At 37.4% G+C, this 15,005-nt stretch overlaps 2 protein-coding genes across 3 annotated transcripts; one reads left to right on the top strand and one right to left on the bottom strand.

Moving 5' to 3' along the window:
• Nucleotides 1–4,600: 4,600 nt before the first annotated feature.
• Nucleotides 4,601–5,361, top strand: LOC130799218 (uncharacterized). Its single transcript, XM_057662326.1, has 2 exons — nt 4,601–4,790; nt 4,910–5,361. The coding sequence occupies exons 1-2, from the start codon at nt 4,601–4,603 to the stop codon at nt 5,359–5,361; spliced, it is 642 nt and encodes a 213-aa protein (XP_057518309.1).
• A 3,054-nt stretch (nt 5,362–8,415) lies between these two features.
• On the bottom strand, nt 8,416–14,737 carry LOC130800018 (transcription factor bHLH140). Of its 2 annotated transcripts, none has more exons than XM_057663342.1 (6): nt 14,517–14,737; nt 14,222–14,358; nt 11,701–12,680; nt 10,045–10,705; nt 9,750–9,920; nt 8,416–9,067 (listed from the first exon to the last, which is right to left on the bottom strand). In XM_057663342.1, exons 1-6 carry the CDS (start codon nt 14,551–14,553, stop codon nt 8,735–8,737), a joined length of 2,319 nt encoding a protein of 772 aa, XP_057519325.1. In that variant the 5' UTR covers nt 14,554–14,737; the 3' UTR covers nt 8,416–8,734. The 2 variants fall into 2 exon arrangements, with proteins under 2 accessions (XP_057519325.1, XP_057519326.1); XM_057663343.1 differs by lacking the exon at nt 14,517–14,737 and having other exon boundaries at nt 11,701–12,460; nt 12,531–12,680; nt 14,222–14,355.
• Between the last annotated feature and the right edge of the window lie 268 nt (nt 14,738–15,005).

Genomic DNA, 15,005 nt, shown 5'->3' with positions numbered 1-15,005 from the left:
AGTATTTCGATTCAGAAATCATAAAAAAAATTCTAAAATTACAAGGTTGAGGAAGATATACCAAAAATCTCAACTTTACATATTTTTTTAAACAATAGTATAATTGACTCAAATCAAAATACAATTTTATATTCCATTTTATTCACTATATTATTTTATTCACTATATTATTGTCCATTGAATTTTAACACGTTTGTAAACATTTTTTTCAATCATAAATAAATATTTCAAATTGTGTTGAATTATTAATTTTAATAATCTTTATCTCGAAACGAATTAAAGAAGATCAATATGACGATATTTTGAGAGATTATTGTTTTTTTTTAAATAATTAAAATCCCTTTCCCTCCCCACTCCCCTGCAACTTCGGTCACCCCAACCCAACCTAAACCATCTCTGTTTCTTGTTTTTATTGCTCAAGAGAGATGCAAAAGCTTCAGCCATTAATGGAGATTTGAAATTAGTGCAGAACCACGAAGGGAGACGAGAGTATAATAAAGATTTGATGGTATAGATTCAACACTAAAGGAAATCAGAATTGAAGAGAATAAACTGAATAAAAGGGAAAATGGGAGAAGAATTACAGGAAACAATGAGGCAATGGTTTGGTTTTGCAGGGGGAAACGGGAAGCGAGTGGGTGTCGAATGGTGGTGGGCGCCTGGGCGGTGCTCGCCAAGGAGGGGGCTGTGATGGGCGAAAATGGGTTGATGGCGGCCGGGGAGGGGAAGATGGGTCCGCGATGGTTATTACATAGGAATGGATCAACAATAATGTTTTTATTTTTTGAATTTTTTAAAGTTATTATGTCGGATAAAACAAATAAGTTAGGAGTATTATAAATTTTTTTCACAAAAACTTGGACCAACCGTTAATTTGGGTCACCCAATTTGCTCGTGTAACAACATTTTAATTTTCTGTGCATTTGTTAATTTTCTATATTACTATGTTATTAGTCCCCACGAAGACCTGTATTCTGTGAGCTAAATACAGAAAATATGCTAGATAAAAATAATAACAATAAAGACACTGAAATTGATCAACAAGCCAATAGAACCCAAGCAAACATGGAAAATGCAATCAATGATCAATTTCCCAATTGCATGAGCATACATGGTCTACATATGAGTAGGACACGCATGATCTTGTATTTGAACACAGAAAAGACATACTGAGTAACGGCTCAACAGATGCCCAGCAGAGGCTCAAAATAACAGAAGGCCAACAACTACAGAAGCCTGAGTTTCAGCCTAATAAACTCCTGTTTTCTTCTGTTATAATGATGTGTCAAGTTAATAAGACATTAGGCGCTTTTCTTTTATAGCCATTGAGGATTGTGGCGAAGTCTATAAATAAAGCCCTCCTCCCAATTGTAATTAATTGATCATTACTCTAATAATAAATTCATTCATTCATTCACTCAGATTTACAAAGTGTGCTTTGTTTCTGTTTTCTGTCTTGTAAGGTTGTGTGCATTCAGTCTCCAAGATAATCATACTTCTCCAAGATCACGGATTGGTCATTGAGAGAATTGTGAGGATTAGGTCTTGTGATCCATTAGGAAAAGCAATGTCTCATTCCAAGGATAGACAATCATCAAGATTGCTTAGGAGTCAGTCCGATTCAGGCATTCTGACCAAGAATCAGTCTGTTCTTGATTGTCTGATTAGGTGTGCGTTTGTATTGGGTTGTAGTCATCATTCTCCTCCTCAGACTTGGTGCAACTTGGTATTAGAGCCTAGGTTGGTTTGGCGTATTTCAACCAAGGAGAAGAAGAGGATACACTAGTGAAAAGAGGTAACCATCACCTGAATAACATAACTTGACTCAGAGGATTTCTGGTGAGAAATTTCGATTTCAAGAGTAATCTGTAAATTTGTTAATCAATAACAAGAATTCAGGTAATTCTCTGTCTCTAAAACTGTTTTGGAAGTTAGTTAATGCATTAAACACCACAGAATCTCGACATAATAATCAAATCAGTGGTGGATTGATCTGACACCTCAAGAACCAGTTTCTTGAAAGGTTTTGACTGAATTTTGCTTGTGTTGTTGCGTGTGTGTCTGATATAACATGGATATGGAAGAAAAATTAGAAGTTCTTACCAATTTGGTTCAACAATTAGCCATGAAAGTAGCCAATAACACAGGTAATCATGGGGAAAGACAGCACCAACACCCTCAGAACAATAGAGCCATTGAAGACAAAACTTTGAGAATAGATTTGCCCGAATTTGATGGACACCCTCAGGACCCAGAAGTGTACTTAGATGGGGAAGCCAATCTTGAGAGATATTTTGATTTCAAGGATACACCACCGGAACACCAATTTAAGCTAGCCAAAATCAAATTAACCAAACTAGTAGTTGTGTAGTTGGAAAGGGTTCAGAAGCAAAGAAGGAGGGAAGACAGGGAGAGAATCAGTACCTGGGATAAGCTAAGGAAACACTTAAGAAGACAGTATGTCCCACAAAATTATAGACAACAACTGTACATACAATGGGGCACTTTAAGGTAGGACAACAAAACTGTATCAGAGTATATACAGGAAAGGAAAAGGCTGTCTGTGGTGTGTGAAACCAATTAGACTGAGGAAATGAAGGTTGAAAAGTTCATAGAAGGGTTGAGGGAAGACCTGAGAAGGAAGAAAGAGTTAATCCCAAACCTCACTTTTAGTCTAGCTTGCAGCAATGCCTTAACCCTTGAGAAGTATTCTAAGAAGAAACTCAACACAGGGAGTAACAGACCAATGAGGAACACTAATATGAGAAATATGGTGACGCATGCACACACTGCTAACCAGACTATTACACAGGAAAAGACTTCATCCTTGACCATCACACCTAATAAGGACATAAACACTAGGGACCTTAAGGGAGTGGTTTGTTTCAAAAGCCATGGACATGGTCACATCAAGAGTGAGTGTCCTAATGTTAGGGCCTTTACCTTGCAGGAATGGAAAGAGATCAGGGAAGAGGGCAGGCCTAAGGCTATGTTAGTTAGCAAGAATGGAAGGGAAGAGGTTGCATGGCCAAGAGATGACCCTGATGGTTCCTACTTTGTCAATGATGAAGGGGTTTTGGAAACTTTTGAGGGTACTGAAGAGAGTGAGGAAGAGGAGGATAGGGAGGTAGTTTACCCTGAGCAAGACCTACAAAGCCTCTTGATTAGGAGGAACTTCCATGCTACCCTAAAGATTAAGCCTAATGATCAAAGGGAAAATATTTTCAAACCAAATGCAAGATTAAGGACAAAATTTGTGATTTAATCATAGATGAGGGTAGTGAGACCAATTGTGTGAGCAAGGATTTAGTTCAGAACCTAGACTTGGAAACCAGATCACATCCTCATCCATATAAACTGAAATGGCTGGATAGCAAGGCTAGTGGCTATGTGAAGAAAAGATGCTTAGTTCAATTTTCTATAGGTTCTTACAAAGATAAGGTGCTTTGTGATGTTTTAGATATGACTGCCTGTCATGTGCTACTAGGTAGGCCCTGGCAGCATGACAGAAAGACCTTGCATGATGGATACATCAATGTCTATACCCTAAGACATGAAGGGAAGTTGAAGGATCTTATGCCTCTACCACCTCTCATAACTCTTCCCCCACAGAAACCTAAGTTTAGTGTTTCTTTGATAAGTAGGAAAGTAAGTGAGAAGGAAGTTAGGAGAGAAGGGAAAGCCTTTTCTGTTATTCAATAAAGAAGTCAAACAGGAAAATACAACCATAAACCCTAGGATCACTACCCTATTAGAGCAGTATGTTGATGTATTCCCAGAGGAATTACCAACAGGGCTACCACCAATTAGGGGCATTGAACACCAAGTTGACCTTATGCCAAGGGCTGCACTCGCTAACAAACCTGCATACAGAGCCAACTCTGAAGAGACAAAGGAGTTGCAAAGGCAAATATAAGAGCTAATGGACAGGGGATATGTAAGAGAGAGTATGAGCCCATGTCCTATTCCAACATTACTTGTGCCAAAGAAAGATGGGACTTGGAGGATGTGTGTGGATAGTAGGAGTGTGAATAACATCACAATCAAATATAGATTCCCCATACCCAGAATAGATGACATGTTGAATGAGCTACCAGGATCCCAATGGTTCAGCAAGATAGATCTTAGTAGTGGATACCATCAGATAAGGATGAGGGAGGGGGATAAATGGAAAACAGTATTCAAAACCAAGTATGGCCTGTATGAGTGGATGGTTAAGCCATTTGGATTAACTGGTGCCCCTAGTACTTTCATGAGATTGATGAATGAAGTATTAAGGCCTTTTCTAAGAAAGTTCATAGTAGTATACCTTGATGACATTCTTGTATATAGTAAGGAAGTAGGAGAACACCTCAATCACTTAAAGCAGTTGTTTAAAGTCCTTAGGCAACAGAGATTGTTCAGGAAATTGGAAAAATGTTCCTTCCTAATGACAGAAGTTTATTTCTTGGGTTTATAGTAGATGAGAAGGAGTGAAAATAAACCCAACAAAGGTAGAAGCTATCAGAATTTGCCAATACCCACCAACATCACACAGGTGAGATCTTTCCATAGTCTAGCATCCTTCTATAGGAGGTTTGTCAAAAATTTTAGCACCATAATGTCACCAATCACAGACTGCACAAAGGGGAATAATTTCAAATGGACTGAGGAGGCACAACAAGCCTTTGAGTGTATTAAAGAAGCTATGTGTATTCTACCTATACTGAGACTGTCTGACTTTAGCAAACCATTTGAGGTTGAGTGTGATGCTAGTAACACTGACATAGGGGCAGCCCTAATTCAGGAGGGTAGACCCATAGCCTATTTTAGTGAAAAGCTCAACAAAAGAAGGGTTAATTACTCAACATATGACAAAGAGTTTTATGCTATGGCAAAAGCTTTAGAACATTGTCACATTATCTTAAAGGACAGCTTGTTATCTTACACTCAGACCATAAGTCACTTAAACACATTTGTGGACAGAGTAAACTTAGTGCCAAACATGCTAGGTGGGTTGAGTTTATGCAAAGCTTCAACTTTGTTGCCAAGTACAAGACCGGAAAAACCAATATAGTAGCAAATGCCTCAAGCAGGAGAGCACATTTGCTAGCCATTCTTGATGCCAAAGTTATAGGGTTTGAAATGATCAAAGAACAATGCCAAACTGACCCAGACTTCAGTATCATATATCAGCAGTGTAGCAAACAACCTCAAGGCCTGTTTTATATTCAGCAAGGGTTTTTATTCAAAGGCAACAGATTGTGTATACCTAGGACTTCCTTGAGGATAGCTTTAGTGAAAGAAGTGCATGAGGGAAGTTTGAAAGGACATTTTGGCATACAGAAGACCTTAGATATGTTAGCAAACAATTTCTACTAGCTAAAAATGTTGGGAACAGTAGGAAAGATCATTATGAGATGCAAAGCTTGTATTAAGGCTAAGATCACCTTTCACAAAGGGGAGTACAAACCCCTGCCTATTGCACAAAGACCTTGGGAACACGTTTGTATGGATTTCATAGTTGCCCTACCTAGAACACAAAGAGGTAGGGAGCAGTTATGGTTGTAGTGGATAGGTTCTCCAAAATGGCTCGTTTCATTACATGTGATAAGGTGGATGATGCTAATCATATAGCCAAGCTATACTTTGCAGAGATTGTTAGGTTGCATGGGGTCCTTAGAATTATAGTATCTGACAAGGATAGCAAATTTTTAAGCTCCTTTTGGAGCATCCTATGAAGACTGCTTGACACTAAGCTTTTATATAATACATCTCACCACCCACAAACTGATGGGCAAACTAAGGTGACTAATAAAACTCTAGGTTCAATCCTTAGAACCTTGGTAAAAAAGAATCTAAGGGATTAGGACCTCAAGCTTTGTCATGCAGAGTTTGCCTACAATAAAAATCCTAGTTGGGCTACAAAAATATCACCTTTTGAATGTGTATATGGAGTGAACCCTTTATTGCCTGTATCTCTAATTGATTTGCCTTTACATAACAGGACACATGGGAATGCTAAACAGCAAGCTGAAACCATGATGACAATCCACAAACAACAGAGGAGAACATTGAAAAAGCAATTGTCAAATATCAGCAAAAGGCTAACAAACACACTTCAGCAAGGAAGGTGTTCCAGATTGGTGATTGGGTATGGATCTACTTAAGGAAAGAAAGATTTCCAAAGCAAAGAAAGAACAAACAGTTGCCAAGAGCTGATGAACCATTCCAAATTACTGAAAAATATGGAGATAATGCTTATAGGGTGGATCTCCCAGAGCATTATAGAGTCTCTCCCATATTCAACATAGGGGATCTTAGACCCTACTATGATGCATCTAAATTGGGGACAATTCGATCTGAAGAAGGAGGGAATGCACCAAGACCTCCATTATGTGAGCTGAATACAGAAAATATGCTAGATAAAAATAACAACAACAAAGACACTGAAATTGATCAACAAGCCAAACATGGATGCAGTCAATGATCAATTTCCCAATTGCATGAGCATACATGGTCTACATATGAGTAGGACACGCATGATCTTGTATTTGAACACTAGAAAAGAAGTATTGAGTAACGGCTCAATAGAAGCCCAGCAGAGGCCCAAAATAACAGAAGGCCAACAACTACAGAAGCCTGGGTTTTAGCCTAATAAACTCCTGTTTTCTTCTGTTATAATGATGTGTCAAGTTGTTAAGACATTAGCCGCTTTTCTTTTATAGCCATTTAGAATTGTGGCTAAGTCTATAAATAAAGCCCTCCTCCTAATTGTAATTAATTGATTATTACTCTAATAATAAATTCATTCATTCACTTAGATTTACAAAGTGTGCTTTGTTTCTGTTTTCTGTCTTGTAAGGCTGTGTGCATTCAGTCTCCAAGAGAATCATACTTCTCCAAGATCACAGATTGATCATTGAGAGAATTGTGAGGATTAGGCCTTGTGATCCATTAGGAAAAGCAGTGTCTCATCCCAAGGATAGGCGGTCATCAAGATTGCTTAGGAGTAGGGCTGCACACGGTCCGGTCTGGTCTGGTTTGACATAAAAATCAGAACAGACCAGAAATTCCGGTCTGAAAATTTTCCAGACCAGTCAAGACACCAGACCGGACCAGACCAGACCGTTCTAGAACGGTCTGGTCTGGTCTGGTCTACGATTTTTTTTTTTTTGTATTTTTTTACACAGAACACATTCTGCAAATTCCTGTTTACTTGTACTCCATTGATGCATTCGTGCTTTTTTGGTCAAAATCTCAGAGCTTCAATACCCTTTTTTGGTGTTCTTTAGACCATCAAGATTTGTACTTTTCTTCCATTTTTTCTGATTTTCTTCTTTAATGCTACAAAAATATTCACATATGGGTTTAAGAAGGGAGAAAAACAAGAAAGGTTGAAACTTTTCATGTATATATGCCTTCTAAACCTATTTCTCTCCATTGATGCATTCTTACTTTTTTGGTGTTCTTTAGACCATAAAGATTACCACTTTTCCATTATTTCTTGTTTGATGCAATATAAATTAGCACATATGAGTTTGAGAAGGGAGAAAAACAGGAAAGATTGAATCTTTTCATGTAATAATGCCTTACCCAGATCAAAAAATCAGTCAAAGTATAAGATCTAAGGTTGTTCTTTTTGCCATAACAATTTCAGCTGTAGCAATTTTCTTGATGACAATAATCTATATTCTTTACCATTTATGGGACTCTTTTTTTCATCGTTCAAGAACAAACCCATTTGACTCAGCAACTCCTACTTTGAAGCTTCAAAAATTCAGCTATAAAGAGCTGAAATCTGCCACAAATAAATTCAACCTAGATAATTGTATTGGTAAAGGAGGGTTTGGGACAGTTTATAGAGGAATTTTAAGGGATGGGAAATCTATAGCAATCAAAAAACTTGATTCTGCATCTTCATTACAAGCTGAAAGGGAATTTCAAAGTGAGCTTACTGTACTTGGTTCAATTAAATCACCTCATATTGTTTCATTATTACGGTTTTCCGGTCCGGTTTGGTTTTAAAATTTTAAAACCGGGACCGGACCGTAAACCATTTAAAAAAAAAAAAAAATCGGACCAGACCATTTAGACCGTAGACCAAACCAAATATTTAAATTACGGTTTGGTCCAGTTTGGTTTACGGTTTAAACCAAACCGTGTTCAGCCCTACTTAGGAGTCAGTCTGATTCAGGCATTCTGACCAAGAATCGATTTGTTCTTAATTGTCTGATTAGGTGTGCGTTTGTATTGGGTTGTAGTCATCATTCTCCTCCTCAGACTTGGTGCAACTCTTAATTATTAGGCAATTAAACAATTAGATACTCCTATTTATCTCAGTTAAAGCAAGTATCATCTTTCCAAGACAAGTAATTAGGCTTGATTCTCACATAGGCCCCTCATTCCTTCAGCCATCGGGCTTGTAATAAAAAATTCACCCAATTTAAATTCAATATATAGACAAGAATAAAAAAGTTTCCAGAGGTTTCTCTTGCATAAAAGTGTTTTTCGGAGAGAATGAAATACGAATGCAAAACAATTGCAAAATCAGAACATTGGGCTTGCACAAATTGAATATGCCTAGACTATGTATATTCATTAGCAGTGTGGACAGAAAAGATGTTTTACAGCATTGAAACCTAACCAATAACATCAGCAAACCCTTCTCGGTTTATAGCTTGAAGTTTGTCTGACCGAGTAACACATCAGAATACAAACCAAAATCACAAATGATGAATCAAAACTAGACCATCTATGAGCTGGCGTCGGTTTTGTTAGCTCCCCATACGAGGCGACCTTTTAGAAGTAGTGTGGCAGGGAACGGAGCCTGGCAATTGCTTATGTGTGATTTAAGACGAGGTATATTAGGGTGTGCACTCTTACAGCGGTGGCATCTCAACTCTTTTGATAACAGTTTATCATCTTGTATCGAGGGTTTTCCGTATTTCTCAACTTCCTCAATTACATCAACTGCGTCTCGAAAGAAATCAGTATTGAAAGAGTTCCAATGCTTCTTGTTCTTTAAATGCAACGAGTTGAAGTCTTGACTGATCACATGAAGGTGCAACTGCCTCATTGACGGAACCTATTATACAGGACACAATAAATGTACCCTTAGTCGACGAATACGGTTGAAAAGATTACGCCACAGAACAAAATGTGATCCGAAATCACTCATAATATGCCAAGTTATGCTATCATAGTGACCGGTACAACTCAAACCCAGGTGCTGGTTTGCATGAATGAAGCATGCCAAATTGCTCAACAAAAGAAAGTTAATTGATTACTGGTTCCTTGAAGCAAATCCTTAACCTCATATGATTAAATTCTAAGGTGATGAGTTTCAAAAAACAAAATTCAAAGGTGATATAAGAAAAAAGATGCAACAAACGAAATGAAATTCAAGGCGAAAACATTATCATCTCACTTTTGATAGTGGAAAGTTTCCAATCTACTAGCAATTCCTCTCTCTAAATCTCTCATTTTGCACCACTTTCTATTTAAATTTGTCCCACTGATTTTACTTTCTTTCGTTTTTTAGCAATAGTCTCACTCTCATTCCTTTAGTCTCATCCACAAACTAATATTCTCTCTTCATCTTAACCACTCATTTCTATCGTCCACTAGTATTTTGTCTCATTCTCTAACCCAATTTCCTTTTCCCCAAAATTTCACTCATTTTGGGAGAGACGGAGGGAGTAGTTATCAAAAACAAATTGGACCACATGTAAGCAGAGAGGAGATGTAAGAAGGAAGGTGTGACATACGGAATGGAACCCAAGGCGAAAACATAGTGACTCATCCTCCGCCAAGAACCTCTCAATCCATTTCATGCCCACTTGGTGCATCGTTGTCAATAGCTTAAGGTGCTCCTGGCGCACATCTTCAAGGCTATCCAAATGATCCAAACGTGCGAGCACAAGAATGTGCCTTTTTGCCTAATGAAAAATGTTCAAATTTGTCATGACCTATCCCTGATGTTAATAGAGAATGGACAAGCAAAGCCAAAAGACACAAAACTAAAGAGGGTTCAAGAACACGAGAGAAAAGAACGGTTCTTACCTTTGGGTAAGCATCATTTAGTACAACAACATCAGTTGTCATCTCTAGCACGTCATCTTTATGCTTCTCAGGATTCATTGCTATATTGTATAAAGCTTGTGCCCAAGACCCCCAAGATTTAGATGTACTGACATGTTTCTTTAATTTTTCATGTTGCTCCTTCGAATTCCCCATATTGTTGTTGCCTGATCCAACTTCATACTTTAACCCTTTGTACTTCTTACTTCTTTCTTCACCAAAACCAATCTCTCTTTTCATTTTCAGTTCGGAAGCATTATCATCTCTCTGTGCTCCGTGGTTCGATAGTTCAGACTTCGAGTGATTCTCCCCATTATTTCCTTTAGTTTCCAGTAAATCGGTCTCAACAATAGATGCAAACCCTTCAAAAAGTGAAGAGTAAGCCTCACGAAGGATTTCACAGCCTTCGTCATAGTTATTCTTCAGACAATTTGGCCTTTGGGGATTCATATTTGGTCCAAGAACATGAATGACATGCTTAACTCCTTCTTTAATGAACAAAGGTGAGTTGGCAGGAAGGGGAATGACAACGGCCTTTCCTGGAGTGAGAGAGTTTGCTCTTTCTTTCGTTGCAGTCTCTAGACTAGCACCTGCAGCGTTGTATATAGCAGCATTCACACCCCCACCTCCAGGTTTTAGTCGCCTGTACATAGTAATTAGTAAGCCACACAGAGAACATAACAAGGTTTTGGCATTGCCAACTTCACATAGTGGCACTTGCAATGTAATTAGATGATATAAGCGATAGCTGAACAAAATATAGAATGGCAATGAGATTTAACAGTGAAAAAAAAATAATAAAAAAAAGAACAAACTTCGCCAAGCTCGCAGTTTTAATCATCACCTCATTGCACAGTTGTCAAAAAATTTAGTAGAAATATATCATTTTATCATAAAATCATCCATAAAAAAGATAGACCATCAAGTGAATATCATCATGACACCAGAGCATGACTAGAAATAAAAATCACTAGTCATCGTCGACTCATCGGTTACTGACTAGTGAGTCTTGTCTTGTAGAAGTGGCATAAAGAATCCATGTACAAAAGCAGCACAAATAACAAGTTGGCTACAAAGTACTAGAGTAACCTGTCCTAGGTAGATGCTACATATTCCTAATATTGACAGCATGAATGAACGAAAACAGGGAAGAAAACATGAAGATGTGAGAGACGCGAAACCAAAACTTCAGGTTGAGGGGACAAAAATTTTCATTTAACATTATAAAAATACTTTAAGGTGAGGAGTCAAAAAATGCCAGGAGTTCAGGATATTTGAACACGTTTGTAATGTTGACAGCGACATTGTGAGTATTGTCAATTAAACGTAGAGTTAAAATATTATGTAGGCTATATACCTCCATAGAAACTACATTTTCATTTCGCCCAGTCGCCCACTAGTAGCTACGCTTCTGAGATGTGCATACACCACAGTCGAGTGGAGCCAACTTGGAAAGGCAGAGCTTTAAGGGCGATAAATAAGATTCAAATGAAGGGTATACATCCTAATGGAAAGCATGCAAGGACAGTGGGACAACTATAAACCACTAGAGATGTGTGCTTTCATATTCTTTCCGAATAAGCACCTTAAGCAACATGATCAAAAAATGGCGAATAGAATAAAAAGATAGATGCTTACCAATTAGCTGCATTAGCTATAGCTCTACAGCGTAAGCCTCCTTTAGTGTATAGGCAAGTAATATCTCCAACAAAAGTGAAAAACTTTTCAGGACTGATGTTCCTTTTAGCAGCTTTCACCTTAACCAAAGACAATATCTTTGATTTGTGAGTCAAATCCACCAAAACAAGTTTAACATTCCTCAGCTTTCTCAAATATTCCTCTACTTTCTCAACAATAATATCAGAAGCCTTATCATGGTCAAACTGAAAGTCCGCGGTTGAAATGGAAGGGAAAGCTAGGGTGGCGGCTATATCTGAGGAACAAGAAACAGTCACGGGCTTTGCCAAAGTAGCGGTATCACTAACTGAATCCACTTCCATATGATCTCCCTTCTCCCCCACAACACTTACACTTCTAGAGTAATTAGATTTAGATCCTCCATCACAAAATTGTGTTTCTTTTGCTGACGATGGGCTAGAGGAAGAACTTCCCATCCCACTTGAACAAGAACCCAAAGTAGGAGGATCCACCTTTTTGAAAAACTTCAAAATACCAGATTGGACCTTAGCATCTGGGCTCTTCTGTGCAAAGCACCCTGAAGGGAGGATATCATGTGCTCTAAGCTTGCTATACGTAGAAATAGCATCTTCAACATCCCTCTCGCTCTGGCATATGGTGATTCGAGAAAAGCCTTCACTCAGCTTTGGGAGTTCCTTCTTCTGTAGCATCCTATTTACAACTGCAGCAGCTTTTCCTCCCTGCAAGTTCCCTTCATGTCCTGTACGTTTAACAGAGCGTGAGATACAGAGCTTAGCAGGCAGATCAAGCACCACTGCATGAACATCAACCTCGGGGGTTCTGAGCTTCACAAACTCGGCACGCTGTTCTCTGTCTAGATTGCATCTGTCAATGAATACGCTTTTGTTATCTTTCAGTGCAACAACTGCACTGCTTAAGCATTGAGCTTTTGTTCCAGATTTACCATTATTAATATTGTCCTGCAAAAAAGATCAACCAAAAAGTAGAGCTTTTATTTAGAAGTCAGGCACAAGTCACAACTAAAGATGTCTTATTTTTGGGTTAAATTAGTTATAACTTAAGTCTTTAAATGCTCAAAATTTATAAGATTTAATAAGTTCTGAACACCAGAAAGTGTTATTAGGACTGATATGTTCAATTAAATTCATATATGTCATATAGCATCTTATATGTTCATCGGTTTTTAGGGGAAATGATCAAATCCTTAGATATTGCACAGTACGATATAAGAGAAGGTCTTGGAAGCTTATTACTTGTAAAATGAATTGGATTTTAGTCAACTAGCATATTTACAGATGGATATGTTCTCTGAGATATGTTTGTCAGAGAAGGTTCTTTCTCTATTCCGTTGTACCCCTCCAACAATCTGGATTTCTAATTGAAGGCTTGTAAATGTACAATAGCACACAGGCCTTTGCACCAATTAAAAAAGAACATAGTAATCTCTCATGCATTCACGGGCATGCCTCGAACTTCATCACAGTTGACAAATGATCCTTAGTTCCTTACTGTAAAACACATATTAAGATAAATGATACTAAAGTCCAGTGGTGGTGCTGGGTATGGGCGAAGGTCATCCACGAACGGTCCACCCTAAAAAAATGAATTTGTTATGTGTATGGGATATTCAGCGCGCACACATTGTTTATACTGCAAGAATAACCTAAAATTCTCGCTAATTCAGATCCCCACCTTTTTGGTGATTATGGGTATGTTCAGCACAAGGATGTCATGGACTTGTGGTTTAGTAGTGTACCATAAATTTAGCAAAAGTTACAGTTTTGGTGATTGTTGAGATATAATTTATCAACAAAAACGTAAGAAGAACTACTTAGGGGGCATTTGGCAACTTAGTTTATTGGAAAATTTTAGCTTATTTTAATAAAAATAAATGGTTTGGTGATCAAACCATCTAATGCTAGCGTTCAGTAGATTAGCTAGTCGAAATAGCTTACGGCTATGCATAAGCTGTTTTTTAACCTAGCAACATATTCAAAATCAGCTCACCCCCCTCGATATCAAAATGTTACATGTTGTGACGTTCTAAAACAATATCTCCACCACTAAACACTATCTAAAGTGCTATCTTAATTCTTACCTAACAATGGTATGTTTCCTAAAGTAGTATTTTAGCCTAGTAAAACTACTAATAGCTCGTTAAACCTACGCCCAACACACTAACATGAAAATTTTCAACCCCTTAAACTCCGGCTATGCATCTAAATTGTAGAAAAACAATAATTCCTTACAAGTTAATAATTCTAAATAACAAGAACATCAAGGAAGAAACTCAACCAAGAGCCCTTTGGCTAGAAGTGTGGATGCAACACAAACTCCCCTCATACCTGGCGCTAAGTATTCTTAAATATTCCACTTAAAATGAGAGGTGGTTTAGATTTGAACCATGACTTCTTGTCACGCGGGCTTCTAATACATGTAAAGAAATCAACTCAACCAAACGGTTATTTAACAAACAACTAGGAGAGAAAGAAAGAGAAACCTGGCAAATTCGAATCCAACAACGAGAAGAAGCGCCGATAACAAGATCACAGAAGGTAGACTTGCCACTGCCAGGTGCACCCACCATTATCACAATCAAAGCTTTTCCATTTCCTTTTTCTACTTCATTTACTGATCCTATAACATCCCAGTTCAGCAACATCCACCAATTGAAGAATTGAAAGTCAAATACCAAAGTTAGGGTTACAATCAGTATAATTATAATAATGTAAACAATGCTAATAACCTAAATAATCAACTCATTCACAATCGCACAAAAAAAATTAGAACAATACCTTGTGTGAAAGAATCAATTTCCATTTCCTTCTCCATTGTTACGAAGCTGATAGTCGTCTAGCAGTTTTAAATCATCGTCAGTGATTTGAATATTTTCTCGGAATTGCAATTTCATAAACTTTTTTTCAGAGTTTAGACTAACTCGTAGAGCTTCATCGAAAATTCGAAATATGTCTTTGGGGGTAATTTGGGTTTCGTTCGATATAGTTTTCTTTTTTCATTTTTTATTTACACTGTGTAAAAAGAAGTTTTTGTTGTTTTGATTATTTAAAATAAGTATGAAGCAGATGTCAAATGACAGCATCTCATACAAAAATTTGTATTTTTTATTTTTCAAGGTTACGTACTTTTTTCATTTCAAATTACTTATAATATTAGAAATGTTGTACTATTTATTTTTTAATATATAAATTAAAATATACTCAAGTGCAATCTTGTTTGATTCGTCTCAAATGTAAAAATTATTAATATTAATTTTTTATTTACAT

The sequence above is a fragment of the Amaranthus tricolor genome, chromosome 14 (genome assembly GCF_026212465.1).
Source record: "Amaranthus tricolor cultivar Red isolate AtriRed21 chromosome 14, ASM2621246v1, whole genome shotgun sequence".
NCBI lineage: Eukaryota > Viridiplantae > Streptophyta > Magnoliopsida > Caryophyllales > Amaranthaceae > Amaranthus > Amaranthus tricolor.
This window is presented reverse-complemented; position numbering and strand designations above follow the sequence as displayed.